At 43.9% G+C, this 19,484-nt stretch overlaps 1 protein-coding gene across 8 annotated transcripts in view; it reads left to right on the forward strand.

Annotated features, from left to right (window-relative positions):
* The window catches only part of LOC135241012 (fibroblast growth factor 14), a 190,126-nt gene that overhangs the window by 122,258 nt on the left and 48,384 nt on the right, over positions 1-19,484 (forward strand). Inside the window, exon 1 of one of the 8 annotated variants that reach the window (XM_064311102.1) lies at positions 2,998-7,119. The exons of the other annotated variants lie outside the window; for them this stretch is intronic. Coding sequence (XP_064167172.1) covers positions 6,927-7,119 — 193 coding nt within the window. The 5' untranslated portion in view covers positions 2,998-6,926. Of the gene's footprint in view, positions 1-2,997; positions 7,120-19,484 lie in introns of those variants that run through there. 8 annotated transcript variants of the gene reach the window in all.

Consider the following 19,484-nt stretch of genomic DNA (forward strand, 5'->3'; position numbering starts at 1 on the left):
GCATCAGACGCCCGTGTGGTGCTGCGTGTGGGGCTGGCGTGTGGTGCTGGCGTGTGCGGCTGGCGTGTGGGGCTGGCGTGTGGTGCTGGCGTGTGGGGCTGCGTGTGGGGCTGCGTGTGGGGTTGCGTGGGACACCGCGTTGCTTTTTGCAGCTCGTCCCTCAGATGTGACTGAATGAGCCGGTGCAGGCCTGGTTTACTGAGGCCTTTAGCACCTGCGAAAGCTTTTAGCGCACACAGGACTAATAACGCGAACAGTGATTGGTGCAAAGCAAATGCCCTGTCCAGTCATTGGCCACGTTACTGGTTTTGCGTGTGATAAAAGGCTCTGCATTCACTGAAGGTCTTAGTAAATTAGACTTTGTGTACAGGCTTAAAAGAAAACTTGAATTGAAGTTTGTTTGTATATTTTTTTTGTCCCATCGCTGAGAGTGACTAAATTTGCTCTTTGGAGTGTTTTTTTTCCCCCACCCAAAATTCTGTGCTGGTGTTCTAGAAGTCCATTGCTTTCAGTTACTCAGCAGCGACTGTGACATCAGCATTAGAATGTTCAGTTAAGAACATTCTAGTCACACGTTTGTGAATCTTACACCTTAAAGGGTTATTATTATAAGTTACTCGCTCGGCAGACACGTTTGTCCACATCACACAACAGCATTTATAATTTTGCCTTCATTGGCTGACAGAGTGCCACCCACTGCTCTGAAGACTTCTGTGGTCTGTGGCTGTCGGTTGGAATTATACGCAGGGGTTGATTCCATCCAGCTGCAAAGCAGTTTTGCCTTTCAGAAACACACATTTGTTCTTTTACTTTTAAACCATGAGGAGTAGTAAATAACTATAGCTTGGGCATAGCACAAGGTTGAAGGTCCATATGTCTTACGTTTGAGATTCTGAAGGCTAATTTGTCACAAACTCTGGCTATTACAGATGCAATATGCTTGCCACAGTACACTGGCATAAATGGATGGCTATGGGGTGACCAGCACCTGCTAATATCAATCACTTTAATGCACTGAAAACCCCCAGCCCCCCCCCATCCACCCCCCCCCCCCCCAATAAACACCTGTAAATCGAGTCAGGTTTACAGATGAATCCTGCAAATGAATCCTATTAGGTCGGATTGTGGCAGCCCGGCCACACCTGTCCGTGTCCTGGAGGGACGGGTCCGTGTCCCCTTGAAAAGGTCCCTCTGTGTGATGAGAGGGGGGCGGAGGTGCTCTCGGGACAGGCCGGTGGCATTTCAGGGCCTTTGATTAAATCCATAAACTGTGAACAAAAAGCCCCCCCCCCCACCTCCTATTCTTCAGCAGCCGGCAATACCTTTCACAATGAAATTAGCTCCTTTCTTTCCCTGACCTCAACGGCGCAGTGCAATCTGATTTAAGCAAATGAGGCACTAGATCTTTCTCCCCCCGACGTGCGTCTGCCTGGGAAAGCGCTGACTCCAATTCTCAATTTACGCCGTCACCGGGGGCTCATGGAAGGAGCCCCCGGGGGGGCGATGTGGGGTAATGGGGACGGGCGGACGGGGCTGTCTGTTCGCGGCTCGCAGCCCTGACACTTTGTGTGTTCGTCTCTCCGAGCGGACGTTGCCAGGGTAACCTAATTGCGCCCTCCTTATTTAATGACCTCACCGGTGGGCATTGATGGGTTTGGACTTTCAGGTTTTTTATCTCATCGATTTCTTGTTTTTTTTTTTTTTTTTGTTTCAAGGCAGTTTAATGCTCGATGCATTCGTATCTGGCCGTGCTGCTTTCTATATTAAATGCTGTTAATTAAAATACGATGTTTAGGTATGAGTTACCGGTCAGTTTCCCTTTGAACCCTTAAAGGGTTAAAGGTCACTGCTGTCATTGGCCTTTGACAGCTGAATGACTTGCAGAGATCGACTGAGATTTCTTACAGTACTTCCACTGCTCTGCTATCCAGCCCATCTGTAATACCACTTATTTCTGGTCCCTGTATGTGTGAATACAAATCATGTTTTTTCCATCAAAAATGTTTTCACAGTGCTTAGTTACCCCTGTCGTGTTTCTTTAAAGCTCTCCTCTGTGTGACAACTAGCCAATGTGATTCTCTATGATGAATAATCCGCAAAACCTGTGAAATGTGTGGCGAAGGTGTGTCGTCAGGGCGCGTAAAGAGGATCCCGTTACCCTGGAGACCCAGTTGTCCAGTGTCTCGGCTTGTTTTATTGACGGCCGCGTGACCCCACCTCTAATCCTTCATTAGGAATGGGAGTGTCTTTTTGATTGCTGGGACAAATGAGTCCAAACGGTTTTTTGGGGCGGACGGCAGGGGGCTCGTTCATCTCCAGGGTGCCAGAGTCTTTAAATGGGGGGGCGAATGGGGGGTCCAAAGGAGTTCCTGTCCTCTGCGGGATTTGTTATGGGTCTAGTATGGAATCGCACACGTACACGTTCAGGAAGAAACGACACGCAGGTACGTTCACCCCCTCCGGGGGGGTTAAACCCTAATTTTTTTCAGTAAGATGTCCGTGCCGTACTGACCGCTTATTTGGTCTGTTAAAATAAGGGGCCTAAATACACCCCAGAGTGGCGTCTCTTCTTTGAGAGTCTTGCGCGTGAAAGTACTTTGAAAGCGCGCTCTTAAAACTAAGATGGGTTTGTCCGTGTATATCCTTGGAATACATGGGCAACCTGTCATTTAAACTTGCAGGATTTGCTTTGTGCAGCTGATACACAGCTGACCTGTCATTTAAACTTTCAGGGACTGGCTGTGCAGATTCCTTCTGGCACGTTTCCCATGTTTTGCGGTGTGTGCCAAAATGATTAAATTATTATTTTTATGACTGCTGGGGAGATCCTGGCATCGGTGCACATGCATAATTAATAATTCAATTCCACTGTCAAAGCGGAAAGAAATTATTTAAAACCAAAAGTCAAACAGCTTATAATGATTGTATATCATGGACAATATAGTGTGAACATAGAGCTTGTGGCAACATTTTTACATGGCTTGGTATTTTTTAATCCTGATTTACATAGTAGTTTGCTTTGGCATTCAAATACAATTTCCATTGTGTTGCCAAAAGTTGAAATGTAAATGGAGATATAATTTGTAGTTTTTAAGGTGTTAACATTACAGTTTTATGGGTGCTATGTACGAAAATGCAATGTGATTTTTGTTCCGGATTCCGATAAGTTCCGGGTGTATGAACGCATAGTACCCTAACTTCCGAGATGTATTTACTTGTGTGTACTCCTATACCGTTTTATGTAAAACAAGGAACACAAATTTAGCATCATACATGTAAAATGGTAAAGTTGCTTTTTATTGGATCCTTATACTGACACTGAAATTAGGGAGTCAGTCTAATCAGGAATTATGTATTTGATACTGTCAACGTGTCGTTTCCAGCTAGTTGCGTTTTTTAAAGCAATTCTTTAACCTTTAAATCGTTCGTCTTCGGGGGTAGGCACATGAGTATCATCTCGGCAGCATTCAAATAATACCAATTCTGCCACAGCAACTATATTGCTTTCGATAATGCAAGCCGATAATGCAGTTGTTAAAAGCGAATGTGTATACAGTATTTGACACAGGTCGCTTCCGTATGTCGGCTACCTGTGTGACTCTCTCTCTCTCTCTCTTTGGCACGCACATTAACACCTTCGCTCCGTGTGTACCTGTGTTAATAACGTGTGCTGTTTTTTCTCCTTAAGCTAATTTTAAATAAATGGCGAATCGACAAGAACAGTGGCCAAATGTAACAGATTTTTTTTTAAACGACCGTTAAATTATTCAAAATGAGTCTCGGCAGCTTTCGTATCCGAGCTTCATTCATTCATTCGTTGGCTGTGCAAGGAGTGCTTGGGCAGGGGTAATCCAGCACGTGACTGTAGTCATTGCTGAGCTGATAGTGTCCGCTACCGGCAAGAATAGTAACTGCACAGCCGCGCGACCGCGCTGCCAGACTCGCCTCTGTGTTGCCAAGGAACATGACGTGTCAGCCGTCAGAAGTGCGAGCCGCACGGAAAAAAAAAAAAAAAAAAAACGTTGGACAACCCGTCACGGTTGATAGCTCCGTATCGAAAAAATGCAGATTTTCTTATTAGCGTAATAACTTCAGGGCACGGCTCATTTGAATACAACCTTTTGGCACAGAGCGCCCATCCAACTTCAAATAAACAATTACCGAATGATCGAAATGACCTCGGTTTTGTATTTCGGATATTTACTTCACTGACAGTCACAATAAAAAAGCCCATTTTAAAATAAGTATCAACACAAATGGTAATGTGCTACGAGTGTTTCTTTTACGCTCTCACTATAGTCTCAATATCAGACGTTTTAAAAGATTTGGGTAAGACGGAGCTGCCCACATGTCATATATCCCATGGCACAGGTCTGTAGTTTCACAGATTGTGCCACCGTCGCCGAGAGCAAGATATTTCATTACAGGGACAAACGGTAGATGGCTCTCTCGAGTTTTTATATTTCGCCTGTGATTGAGTTCCTCAAATGATATTCATCTAAATTAGAGACTACCTAACGCACGGCGCCTTGCCATGGAGCGTAGCATGAAGTTCTTACATACCTCCCTCCCCCGCTGCTTCGCTGGCCATAGGTTGCCATATGCTAAACGAAACCAGTGGATGAACGCAATTTGACCGTCACTTACGATATAACAATTTATTGCGCTAATTATAAAACTGTATGACCGTGGCCATATTATATATAGTGTGCAGTCTTAGCCTGTGGGTCTCGGATTTGCTCGGCGGTGCTTAGGCTATATACCATGGCAGTTTGAGTGCTCGGCGCGGGAGCTGCCTGCCCGTGCCGCGTGCCTTGAATGCAGAGCGAAGAGGCGCTGGCCGTGGTGCTGAAATGAATTCTTTAGCCTGGCGGACGAATCCCATGCACGACTCTGGCGTGATGTCCCTTTTAAGATTTAAGATTTCTGGAACTCTGTACGCGATCTATGGCCCCCTTAAACCGTAACATGGTTAATAAACTGTCTCAATCCACGTTGAGACAATCCACTGTAATGCCGATGTCAATTGACAATCCCTTCTCGATTTCTTTTTCGGTTATCAGTGCATTATTGTAAAGATACAATACATTTTTTCGTATGTTGTGCATTTCAGGATTTACTCAATTGTTTGCTCTTGCATCACAGCACACCTGAAAAATGTTTAAATGCATGGTTTGCGAAGATGTTTAATAATTAACTGAATAAGAGCACGAATAAAGTAGAGAAATTGGGAAACGTGTTGAGATTTATTTTGTCTGTTCAGATCGTGTCGTATCAGGAAAATTGTGCCTGTGTCTCAGTCCTGTTGGTTTGTTTTTCAGGCTCAAAACACAGTTACTGTCAGTGCCACTGGTTTGGGTTAATATGTCGTACAGCGTCCGTAACAACGCCCTGTGCTGTGGGCATTGAAGATTCCCGGCGTCTGTCTGTTATCGCGGTTGAGCGGGGGCGTTAGTTCTCACACAGCTGATGCAGTCTTACAAGTGTTGAATTTTACTACCATCCTGTAGCAACAGTCAAACAACGACGAGGCTACGGGTTCGGCTGCGATTAACCGAAAGGTGGCTTTCTCTCCTCTGAAAACGAGGGCTAAGGAAAAGCAAGTCCTTCGTACTTGTTGATGTGCGGGATACGCCGAGCAATGCACTGAAGCTGGAAGCCGTTGGCTTTCCGTGGTTTTGTAGCGCGAGACTCGATGAACAGTGGCATGATGTGGCTGCGCTTCGATGTGTCTTGGCTACCTTAATCGTTTCTTTCCGGTTACGTTCCGTTTGTTTTTCTGTTGATTAGTTAGTGAAAACGCAGAAAAACCTTATTTTTCCTTCCGGTCGTGGGAGCGTCCTAAGTTTATTTATTTGCGTGCTGCTGTCACACGGGGTAGACGTCATCTTCACAAGACCTGGGTCAGCTTTGGTTACATTTTTTCCCCAAATCGGTCTACAATTGCTGTATTTTGGTTATCGGAAAAAAAGGAGAAATGTATGTATTTTCCAGATCTGTGTGATGTCGTCCACAGAGTGGAACACAATGGAGTACAAAAAGGAAGATATTTTGAATTAGCGACTAAGATCTATCAGGAGAAGTTTTTTTTTTTTTTTCGGAAATAAGCGGTAGCCTATTACCTGATGCCGAGTTCTTAAATATCGGTGTAGTAGGTTACTCACAATTTTACTCAACTCCTCAAAACGATGAGCGCTGCTAGGAGAAACGAAGGTTCGGTAGAAATCATCCATTTTAGGAAAAGTGTCGCGGATTGCTTATAAACTTGAGGAATATGTGAGCAGAAACATTGCAATCGCGCAGCCCCACCTGGGAGTCGGGCGGACGTCCTTCACGAGTAATAATTACAAGAAAATCGCTTTCGTTTGTTTTGGTTCCTGATTGCACACTCAGGGATGAGAATCGCTGTCCAGCCTGCCGAGTTCTGCAATTCCGATCTTCAATAAAAAGAAGAAAATAAAAGAAGAATGGGAGAAACAAGTACCAAATTGATTTTTGTTTAAGACTGGATTGTGGCTTTAACAGAATTTAGGCATTTGCCGTGAACTGGACTCCGAGTAAGCTTCAATTGGATCTGGCAAATAAATATGACGGTATGACTAATTATTCGTTTTCCCAATATTCGTAAGTTTGGGTTAACACAAGGGGTGTTTCCCTTGGAAATCTGATAACGGTGTAATATTTTGTAGTATTATTGACGGCGTTGTGTGTATGCTCATTTTTTTAAACCATGGTGATACATCGCTTCTCGTGCCGACGAAAATGTAGTTATTGGACTTGCTCGAAATATATCTATTTGCGTTACTGACAAGGCAAGGACCTTTTAGCCAGAACAATGGGACTGTAGTAAGGAATCGGGACACAAAAGGTGACAGTTTGTGTAGTCCGCGCTTCGCGTGCGGAGGTGAACAGTGCTATCCTGAGACATGGCAGCGGCTATCGCCAGCGGTTTGATCCGCCAGAAGAGACAGGCTCGAGAGCAGCACGTAGACCGGCCCTCAACCCACCGGAGGAGGAAGAGCCCCAGCAAGAACAAGGGTCTGTGCAACGGGAACCTGGTCGATATCTTCTCCAAAGTGAGAATCTTCGGCCTCAGGAAGAGAAGACTACGGAGACAAGGTGTGAGAGCGGTGCATCTGCGCGCAATGCACTCCACAGCACAGTTTAATCGTATGCAGTCGCTAATAAGAAACTGGTTTCACAGTCAGCAGTTCAACCTTTAGTCCCTTATTCGCGAGACCAATCCCTGCATCACTTGGCAGCCCCCCTATTCAATGTAATGAAATACGCGTTGCCATTGACATATACGTTGATACGAATTCTAATTGTTGTACAATTCCTATCTAAGATTGTGCGCGGCTGAGTGATCTTAAATCAAGGGGTGACGGGCGCCGACGTACAGGCAAGACTGCCTTGTAGTCGGCACGAAATGGGAATAATCCGGCTGGCTGGTCTTGCATTGAGACCAGCGGTCCTGGAGACGGCCGCGCGCATTCCAGCTGTTTATGCCTCGAGCTGAGGAAGCCGCCTCTTTTTTTCCCCAAAGCGTCTCGAGCGAAGTGACAGCTCATAGATTAGTTCCCTCTAACGTTCGAGACAGCGTGCAAAATTGTCACAGTGTATTGCTGGCGCGAGCATAGATCGGTATGTAACTCACTCGCGCAGCCGAACCGCATATTAATCACTGGACAGACAAGTTGGTTTCCTTTCTATGTCATGTTAAAGGTCAATATTTTCCCTGGAACGCGTGGCTTTCAATCACACTCTCAATTAGTTATTTCCATTTTATACTAGTAAACCTCGTCCTGTAGTTCGTTTTTCTTGTAGGTAATTCAAAATGCACGATGTAGCATTTGGTAAGTCACTGTACTGTATTTCTGATACACCTAAGCCTTGAAGATTGATAAAATGGTGCACAAACCATCGAGGTTCAGTATGGGTTTGTGTTTATATCATAAATGGTATCTTAAAAATTGTGCTATTTTACGTAAATTGAAGGCATACACGTTTGAGAATGTGACTTCTCAAGTGTGTGATCCCGTCTGACAGCAGGTGCCTAACTTGTTGCGGGAAAGATGCCATCTAGTACGACCGATTTTCATATATAGTGAACAATATCTTACAAAAATTTATGTTACGAACCGTGTTTTTATGATTAATTAATTTTCTTTCTTAAAAATTCGTGTTTGTTGGAAATGTATTCCGAAAAGCCTAACTAAAAAAAAAAAAAAAAATAGAAAGACTCAGTTTCTTTGTGTGCGTTTTTCAGTAAGGATTTTAACAGAGCACTCCTTAGAAATTAAATCTTATTTTGATAAATTTGTTGCCATGGCGGTAGCTGAAGATACAATCTAGGCTACTTGCTTGTTTTATTTTTTTAGGCCTCCTGTCCTTACAAATATTCCATGTTACTAATCAAAATTTAGACTGTTTTATGTAAATATAAAATAGCCTATGTTGTTTTTGTTTCCCTATGATTATGATTTTGATCGTTTCTCTATTTCTTGGTGGCGGGTGTGGTCGATTGCCACGCCCCTTTTTTGAGACACAAGCAATCTTACGATGGGCAACACTGATTTCAGTCGTAGGCTACTCTCTTCAGATTTAATGCGTCACAGTGCTGAAACCAACGAATCCATTTTAATATTAATGGCGGCAATTATAGAACGACGTGCACGTGCTAGAAAACCGAACACTTTATGAAAACGGCAGTTAAAGCTCCGTGATAAATCTGCAGTCGGGCGTGGGCCCATGAGAAATTTGAGGAGAATCTGAAGCTACGTCACATATCCAATAAATCTTTATAATTCCTAACTTCTACATTATTATCAGTTATGTGCAATGAAGGTATTTTTTGTAGGTGTGAACCTAATAGCTCCATCTAAGTTACTGAAATCAGACAATTGTCTAGGCTATATAATATTCAGCGTAAAATGTAATGGACGATGATCTTTTTTTTTTTTTTTTAAAAAGAAGCCAGATACATGAAATATGTTGCAACGAAGACAGCTATTTCCTATCATATATATTGAGTGACAATAACATAATTGTATTGAACGCATCATTGTTTGTCGTTAATGCTCAACGAAAGTTGTGTGAGTGATGATTGAATGTGACGTAGTTCAGGACAACCCACGTGTTGTTCAGATTGAATCATAACCCGCAGTCTTACAAGCATAAATGCTCATCTAGCCACCAGGTGGACATTGAAATGACGTAAATGTAATGTACATTGCAGATTGGCATGTCATATATCTTAAGACCTGATAAGCGTGTCAAGAGGTGAGCTTTGCACTAATACATTTTGAGTAGAAGATGCCACTGATGCCAGCAGAACTCAGGGAGATGAATTATCCCTGGAAAGTTGTGAAAAACCAACACCTGTGGCGGCCATTTTAGTTGAACCACAGAACGTACCATTGCTGTTAGTTGAGAATTAGATTTTTAAACTATATTTTTTTAAAATAACTGTCACAAACCCGCATGTTGGGCTGTTTAAACCGTAGCTTCAAGGCTGAGATTTGTTCAAATTAAAATATTTAGGGGAACAAAGACTCGCAGAAATATATTTATTTTGTTCTAGTTTATGGATGACGGAGAGCTAATTACACAGCAGAGCAAACGCTTATGAGTCTGAGAGCTCATTTTCTAGTGATTTGTGGTTCAGGCTTCTAAGGGGAGTTACCTCATTAATTTTCCCCATTCACGTGAGCCACAGAAAATCTTTAGTGAGCCATTTTATCTGCGGCCGTGAAGACCCCCCCGGGACCGTCTTTCAGAATGCCCGCAAGATCTTCGCATGCACTTGTAAGCACTAAGGAAGAATAATGGTCCGTGCAGCAGGGCTTTCTCCAGTGCAACGTCCCCCTGCAGACCAGTTCAGCAGAATAAACCCGGACCCACACCGCCGATCGTGTACTGTGTGATGAAGCCGTCTGGGAAACAATAGCCGTCTTTAATTCAGGCTCTTTGCGGCTGAAAACACACAGGAAGTGGGCGAGGGAGTTCCTTTGTGTAAAGGCAAAACAACACAATACCAGAGAGAGGATGTTTCACCCAATAAGTCATGTTTAACAAAGCACAATGTCTCCTGGTGAAACAGTAGACTTTCTTTCATGGTTGTGCTTAATAAGCTGGAAGCGAGAAGCATGTGGCCACAGTGCTGTAGTCTTTTTTTCTTTTTTCTTTTATATGAAGAGTAACCAGAACATTTTTTCTGTGGTTGCTTCCTTATTGGAGGCTATATTGTCTTCCCTATTCTGGCAGAGTGTTTCACAGAATCTATCCAATGAAAGACATGTAATTTCTATCCGCTTTTAAATATGTTAGGCGTGTGTAAATAATTACCCCTCATCCTTTGAATGAACAAAAAAAAAAAATGCTCAGCATGTCTCTGGTCCAAAGGAAGTGTATCTGTTGCTTTTTAAATACCATGAAGCATCTTCCGTTATTTTAATATGCCTCCTCTTTATCAGACTTCTTCATTGACACTGACTGTAATAAATAAAATGGCTAATGGTATGTGCTCATGAATGAATAAGGGCTCAGGTCATTCCTTAATGTGCCCATGAAGAGGCCTGAAAGGTGAAAATTTCACCTCAAGGCAGTGAACACGGTCACCTTCTTCTAATCGTTTTTGGCTTTTTAATCCACAGATTCCTTTCTGTTTCAGATTATTGGCCGATTTACACGGGTGCATTGTTTACTGTACATGCAGCCCTGTAACACCAGTTGGGTCCTGGTTTATGCAGCTCAATGTGAGGGTTGGTGGCAGGCTCTCTCTCTGTGGCCACCACAGTTGGTTTGCCCCACACCTTTTTACACACACCTGGAGGATGGCTTTGTACATACAGCCCATTCACACAGCTGGTTATTTACTGTATTTACTGAGCAGTTCTGGCAAGGTGCCTTGCTCATGCGTTCTAACAGCAGTGCCCCACCTGGGACTCAAACCTGCAACCTTAATCCTGCAAGCCCAGTCCCCTATCCATTATGCTTCACTTCCACCCCTGTGATCCCCATCTCATGCCACACCTGACTGTGCATCTTCTGGAATGACTTGAAGATAGAATTTACTTTATTTAAAAAATATATATATTTGCATATATAGTGTATGTGTTATTTTATCAGATTTTTGTAATCATATTTTTTCATTGTAATTCAAGGTTATTTTCAGCGTGTGATATTGAAATCTGCGCGGCGTCAGAAATCATACCAAAAATGCAAATATGTACATCACTGAATACTTCAAAACCTGTTTTGTAAAAAAAAAAAAATATTTCTTCTCCCCCCCCATCTCTAACTCAAAGGCTGATTGGTAATTCTCAACCAACCCACACGGCCAGATCTGTGCCTGCGCCTGTCTGTTTGATATTCAGCCATTTCCTTGAAGCGAGTTGGTGTTTTCCTGAAGGGCGAATGGCGGCTGTCTGTGAGACGCGCTGTTGAGGGTTAGGGTAATTAAATATCCTCCCTGTTAAAAGAGCGAGCCGGCTAACGGAGGCTGTTCGGAGGAACACTGTGTTCTTCCCGTGTTTCCCTCTCGAAACCTCTGATCTTCCACACCCCGGAATTCCAAAGGGCCCGGAGCGGGAAATGGGGGTCTGCTGCTGGCTTCAGAGCAAATCAATCCTTGAATCGATAGTAATGAATAGAAAACACTGCATGTTCCAAGCGTGCGGTGTGGTCGTACATGCAATAGCCAGGACTGCTGGGTCATTTTGAGCGAAAATCAACTTGACCTTGCCATGACCCTCTTGGACGTTCTTGTAAGCCGGTTCAAGACATCACGTACCACAACACAAGCACAAACAGTACAAGTACAAAATCACTAAAAATAAACTCAAAAATGTATGTGCTTGGACGCAAGTCGGAACTGAACAGTGCAAGATCACTGCCCACTAAAAGAACCACTAAAATAATAAAACTATGAAGTTTTGTTCTCTGGGTCCCGCCCAATTTATATCTCCTGCCAGATGTGGACATATAGTCCATGCAGTCCGTCAGCTTGCTCGAAGGTACTGGGGCATTGCCCTACTTGCCAATTCAACCTAAAACCTCAGTTGTAGGCCCAATTCCCTAACCACTGTGCTACACTGCGCCCCCCCACCACCCCCCATTCTGCATCTTTGGCATGCATTTTTGGACCCGTTCGTCCCCCAACATCTGGCTTGTACAAAATGTAGGTGTCAGTCAGTAAGTGACCCGAGTTCCATAACCCATAGGCTGCACTGAGAGAGTAGAGCCAAGGAGACACTCTGTACTGACCCACGCTATCATGGTGGGACGCTTAATGCAGTTTAATGGGCTAATGAATGTTGCATCTCGTGCGATTCTTCAGTGTTAGGCTACATGCACATCTGATCTCACGCTACATTTGTTCACATTAAAACTTCACGTTCGCATCTGATCGTTGGCTACGTTTGATCTCATTAAACCGTTACTTTCACATGTAATTTTTGTCTACATTTGGTCTCATTAAAGCATTATGTACACTTCTAGTTGTCTGCGACATTTTGTCTCATTGTAACATTACATTTTCACCCAAATGTTGGCTACATTTGGCATTGTCAAACATTACATTTACACCTAAATGTTGCCTACATTAGGGCTCATTAAACAATACATTTTCATCTAAATGTTGGCTACGTTTGGTCTCATTAAAACATTACATTTACGTCTAATTGCTGGCGAAATTTGGTCTCATTAAATCATTAGATGAATTCCCTGCCCTCAATTAACCTGGGTTAATTAAGTGTCTCTGTACTCGTATTCCAGAATTTCCTCTCTTACAGCTTTTCCCTTCCGTATGGAATGTTTCTGTGGATATAAAACAACAAGCTCTGCACTTTGGCCCTTGCTGCAAAAGTTTTTTTTCTTTTTCCCCCAACTCTGCTAATTTTCTTTCCCTGTCATTTATGGTTATCAGCTGCAAGGTGCAAAATTTGATATAAGGAGAGCTCATGAACTTGAAAAAGCAGGGTTTGTGACGGTCTCCTTCCGCTCCTGCGGCTTGTGTTGCCGAGAGCTTCGACAGAGCTTGGCTGTGTTTCTCAACTGAACAGAAAATGATCATTTTAGCATCACAGTCTCATTGATCTAAGGTCTTTAATACCGGCAAATAATGAACAAAACATATTGACGCACGGAGAGATGATCATTATTCCTTCATTGTGTGAGAATTGCAGATATTTTGAATAAGAGCATAATCGGCTATTTTAAGCTAAGATCACTGGTGTGCATAAGGGGGACGCCATCTTAATCACAAATATAGGAGTTGCACCTTTTAAGCAACATAACAAGTGTGATAATAGTGTTGTAATAATTTGTCCTGGTGGTCATTCTGCCATGTAAAATCAGTTTTGGTGTACATGTATTTGGTGTTGGGAGAGAGTAGCACTGTTGCGTAAAGGTTCAGACGTATCACTCCGGTAAATGGATGGATTGTATGTAAACGAATGCAAGTCGCTTTGGGTAAGAGTGTCTGCTAAATGCCTTAGATGAAAATGGTACAATACTGGCCGTGGTCTTGAGGCATGAAAACAGCCTCAATTCAGCAACATCTGTGGCCGTTTTATGTTAAAATTGTTCGCAGATTTCCACCTCTTGTTTTGCTCTCTCTCTCTCTCTCTCTGGAGGAAATGACGAGTTGAATATACTGATCTTCAAAATATTCTGTCAAATGGTTTTTAGTTAGAAAATAACGGTTCGTTTCGTAAAGCATACGCGCGCGTTAGAGACAGAGTCTACTGACATAAAAGCTATCGCCGCGCCGTGTGAATCCGGGAACAACCGCTCGCTCTGCCTGGTGATTCCCTTTCTTTTCCATGGCAACGGCAACGGGAACGGCGATGGCGCGCGTTTTTCTTTATGGGCTGGAAAAGCCCCTCTCCTCTTCCAGAAACGCATAAAGTGGGTCAATCACATGTTGTGTTTAAGTCTGCAGCTGCCGCGCGGAGCAGAGCGTGTCTCCTCTGTCTGGCAGCTCCCTGCTTTACTACTGTGAAGGGTTTCCTCCTGATGCGGAATGCCGTCGTCTGTTTTTCAGACGCAGCTTAAAAGGAAATACAAAAACAAATATGTACGTTATGTTGTTCTGAACGGGTGATTAAAGGACCGTTGAGCTGTAGGCTAATACAGAAAATGGCTTTTGATAAATGGTGAGTCATCCACCCTCCAGGCTCCACCCACATTATGTGATGAATTAAATCATACGTTATATTTGTATATCATGCATAATATAATCAAACATTTACAGCTGATTTGAGTGCGGTTCTGATGGCCCTGAGGATTCATGCGTTCATTGATTAATAAACGAGTAATACTTCTTTACATGTTTTATATATTCATACATTTAGCTTTGATAACAATAGTTTGGAAGACAACATTTCAAATCACGTAAGCCGCAGTAGCTAGAATTTCTGGGAAATTACACAATTATATATTTTTGTACCTCACAATAACACATTTATGTTAATGCAGCCGATTATAATGTAAATTCACTCAGAAGTAAGAAATGCTCACCTTAAAGAATCTACACATGATTAAGGAATTCAACGATTCGTGTTCCCTGCGCAATTTTATAGATCTTCTAAATGTGATAAGGCGTGTATATATTGTAATCACGGAATTCATTTTTGAATCGGCTATCTGAATTTCAGGTCTGTGACGGGCGATATCTGTTTGCTCGCGGTGTCTTCGCAGAAGCCGGTGGGCGTGTTTCTCCGTGCTCCAGAAAACACTGAAGCAAGCTGTTTCGGCTTGGAAGCTTACTTTCCCTGTTTAGCCGTCTTAGCGCTCAGTCAGGAAACAGGAAGGTAGATTAGCGTCTGGTGTAGATATCCTTGGTCGTTTGCCCCCGAGCGGGCGGACGTGCTTGAATGTTGAATTAGGGCAAAGTAATGCGATGCTCAAAGGAACAATCAGTTTTTTTTCCTCTAGATTTTGAACGGACAAAACGGCTCTCTCTCTCGCTTACCATTAGAATAATTGTGCGTAACCCTCTGGTGAACTGTCACCGGAATCAATCTTGCCATCCCCGGCATAGTTTTCACATAGCTATTCAAAGTAATTAATTGATACGAGAAAACCGCCCCGGCACGTCCTCCTGTTTGTTCTCGCCCAAGGAGATTGAATGTCCATTAATAATTAATGTGGTCTGTTAGCCGCGACCGGACAGGCTCGTTTTGTGGTTACCCCTCCAGGTGCGCGCGGCGTTTCCGTCGCGCCAGGCCAGGTGTTCCTACAAGACCTTTGGGAGGCGGTCAGATTTTTGGAAAAGACAGGAGCTGCCCCAGAATCACGGAGGCATGTGCCCCCCGTTTATAATCAGTGGATTATTTATGGATAACACACGAGCCCCTCTCACACAAGAGGCATCCAGAATTTGCTTTGAAAGTAATTAGTCTGACTACATTAATTAACGAATTTTTGTGCTGTGTCGCTGGCTGGCCTGCTGCGAAGTTTCATCCTTCTCCGGACCTGCATGGAGATAATATTAATTTACGCACACTTATGAACTAAGCTCGTTGAGTCGAAGACTTGAAAATAGCATTTTTATACGCGTTTGAAATTAACATCGTGTTCCATCTCATGACTTGCAGCTTTGCCACTAATAAGCACCACGTTTCCATCAAACGCAATTCAGCACTACGGACAGGGGCATCATGTGACCGGGATGGAAGGGGGATTTTGGACAATTCCAAGGGCCCTGACTGATAGGGACCCTCAAAAATGGGGCCCAAAATCCGTGGTAGTACCCTTGCCCATAGGTGTATCTACATGCAAATAATATAAGTCTATAAGTAACCATCGGAAATTATGCAAGTTATTTAAATTTATAGAGGTGCCAAACATACCGTACAATATACCGATGGTTAGCTGGGGGGCCACAGGACAAGGGACCTGGGAAACCAGGGAAAAATAAATATACAAAGATGAGCTCAATGCAAGGTCAAACCGACCAATCCGTTGAGCTCATTTCATATTAGCTTGGGCTCCAGCTTTTTAAGGAGTGTGAGGTTAATTCAAGCCTGAAGTAAACCTGTTCAGCCCTGATGCTGATTCACCTGTTCAGCCCTGGTGGTGATTCACCTGCTCAGTCCTCTCCCTGATTCACCTGTTCAGCCCTCTCACTGATTCACCTGTTCAGTCCTCTCACTGATTCACCCGTTCAGCCCTGGTGCTGATTCACCTGTTCAGCCCTGTCACTGATTCACCTGTTCAGCCCTGTCACTGATTCACCTGTTCAGCCCTGGCACTGATTCACCTGTTCAGCCCTGGCACTGATTCACCCGTTCAGCCCTGGTGGTGATTCACCTGCTCAGCCCTCTCCCTGATTCACCTGTTCAGCCCTGGCACTGATTCACCTGTTCAGCCCTGGCACTGATTCACCCGTTCAGCCCTGGTGGTGATTCACCTGCTCAGCCCTCTCCCTGATTCACCTGTTCAGCCCTGGCACTGATTCACCTGTTCAGCCCTGGCACTGATTCACCCGTTCAGCCCTGGTGGTGATTCACCTGCTCAGCCCTCTCCCTGATTCACCTGCTCAGCCCTCTCCCTGATTCACCTGTTCAGCCTGGTGCTGATTCACCTGCTCAGCCCTGGTGCTGATTCACCTGCTCAGCCCTCTCCCTGATTCACCTGTTCAGCCCTCTCACTGATTCACCCGTTCAGCCCTGGTGGTGATTCACCTGTTCAGCCCTGGTGGTGATTCACCTGTTCAGCCCTGGTGGTGATTCACCTGCTCAGCCCTCTCCCTGATTCACCTGTTCAGCCCTGGTGCTGATTCACCTGGGGGTGGGACAAGGGACAAAAAAAGAATTCCCAGGTTTCAGGAGAATTTATCTTTAAGTCTAGGAGTTGTTGATAGGCTGGTGTGGCATTATTGCTGATATTAATCAGGTGAATTCACCAGTGCTCCCCTACATTGTGAGTTGCTCTGGATAAGAGCAGTAAATGATGAACAAGATGAGTAAATTAAATTAATAAGCATCTGCTTACTGAATAGAGTGTAATGCATACTGTGTGAAAGATTAGTCCTGATTTTTAGGAAATTGAAGTAAATAAAAGATTCTACATGATAGGACTTATGATAGTCAAGTGACAAAATACTTGGGATTGTTTAGTTTAAAAAAAGAAAATAAAAGTAATTTGTTCTCAGCCAATATTTTCCTGTGTCTACATTTAATTGTCGAAAGAAATGAACAAACTTCATATTGGAGCCTAACAAGTCGTTTAGTGTTTTTATGAAACTTTTAATGAGCTGCTGATTGCCAGAAGCTAGCCAGCATGCTAACGTGTGCAGTTGGTGGTCTGAAATGTAGGTGGGCAAACACTGCAAGCAATCTCAATTAAAACATGTTTAAAATAGATTTGAACCATTTTAATCAAAGCAAGCAAATGATAATTTATTAGGATTAAATGATTAACTATAAATAAAGCAAGGAGCTGCAGTAGCATTAGATCTGAAAATACATATTAGGGTTGGCATCGATTCCTTTCAGTCAGGTTAGGAAATTAATTAAAATTCAGAAAAGTCCTCATAGAACTTCTTTTTTTCCCCCAATTCATTTCCTGAATAGGCTGAATTGAAATTAAATTCTCTCCCAATCCTAATAGACTAATCTTTAATCAGCTCATATTATCCAGTCGTTGGAAAGGCAAAAAAAATCCTCCACCAAATTCTGCTGCATTTAGTTTAGGATTGTAGGTGAGTAACCATACTCGCACAATGATGCCGTTCACCCACAATAGCACGCAAAACGTGCACACCTGCACTCACAAACCGACACGCACGTACACACTTTCACGCACACACGCATAAACATATACACGCCTGCCAACCTGTCAACCCACAACAGGTTGTCCATATAGTCATGATGGGAGCCATGGTGAGTAGAGCTGGGCTTGCTTTTATGGACGCAAGATGTCATTGATCTCAAAAGATACATTTTAAAGTCATCTGACTCAGCAAAAATAAAAGCAGCTTGCTGTCATAAACATCCTCCTTTCTTAGTGTTTTAATTCGGGACGGCACGGTGGTTCTAGGAGGTTCTGGGTTGAAGTCCTGCCTGGCCGGCTCCTCCCTGTGTGGAGTTTGCATGTTCTCCTGTGTGGAGTTTGCATGTTCTCCTGTGTGGAGTTTGCATGTTCTCCTGTGTGGAGTTTGCATGTTCTCCTGTGTGGAGTTTGCATGTTCTCCTGTGTGGAGTTTGCATGTTCTCCTGTGTGGAGTTTGCATGTTCTCCCCGTGTTTGTGCGGCTCTCCTCTGGGTACTCTGGTTTCCTCCCACACTAAGCACATACCTGTCAGGTTAGGCATACTCCTGTTTTTGCCCTTTGACCAAGGCACTGGCCTCAGAGCTGGAGTTGGTCCCCGGGCGCTGCACTGTGGCTGCCCACTGCTCCTAAGCAGCTAGGATGGGTTAAATGCAGAGGATAAATGACCCCACAGGCTCAATAAAGTCTGTCAGAGCTCATACATCAGCCCAACAGCCTTCCTAAAACAAGGTGTGTGTGTTCTACGGCAGTTTGCATTGCATCATGCCCACTGGCAGTAAGGCAAACTTTAGCGCAACAAATGCTGCATTGGATTTGCAGTGGAGACTGGTGGCTGTACATTTTGAAGTACCCCCCCCTTATGTGCACACGCACGCAAACACACACACACTCACATATGTGTACATACACACATACACACTCACATGCGCATGCACACGCACGCACACACACTCACACTCACATATGTGTACATACACTCACACACACACACACACGCCTGCCAGCTGTTGTCCCTCCCACTCCAGGTGTGTGTGAGGGCACAGTTGAGGGTCGGTGTTCATCTCCTCTGGCTCTGCTGAACCTGGAGTGAAGGAGAAAGGGAGATGGCTGTCTGTCTGGCTGGCTGGCTGTCTGTCTGTCTGGCTGTTTGTCTGCCTGTCTGTCTGTCTGTCTGTCTGTCTGGCTGTCTGCCTGTCTGTCTGTCTGGCTGTCTGTCTATCTGGCTGTTTGTCATGGCTGATGTGGCTGACAGGAGGAACTGACAGTGATGGATGAAGGAATACGTGATTCATAGCACAGACACACCGACACACAGATGCTGGCATATAAACACACACGCGCACGCATGCACACCTTCACACACACGCACGCGTGCACAACACACGCACGCATGCACGCACTCACACACACACTCATACACATTCATACACACATGGACACACACCAAGTCAAACTAAATATGGTGTCCATACCTAAACCCTTATTGATAATATCCATTAAAAATCTTCCAAATTAGCAAGCGTGTTAAATGATCATTTTGAAGCGGCCTGAGGTATATTTTAAGTGAGTCAGTATTTGTGGATGTTTTCACCGACGCGATGTTGGCGGTAAAGTTGGTAGCACTAACAGTGTGGTGCGTGCTGAGGGAATTCTGCAGTTTTTAATGGATAGTACAAAGATTTAATAAGAGAGCCTGCAATATT

This window comes from Anguilla rostrata, chromosome 15 (genome assembly GCF_018555375.3).
Source record: "Anguilla rostrata isolate EN2019 chromosome 15, ASM1855537v3, whole genome shotgun sequence".
NCBI classification, from domain to species: Eukaryota; Metazoa; Chordata; class Actinopteri; order Anguilliformes; family Anguillidae; genus Anguilla; species Anguilla rostrata.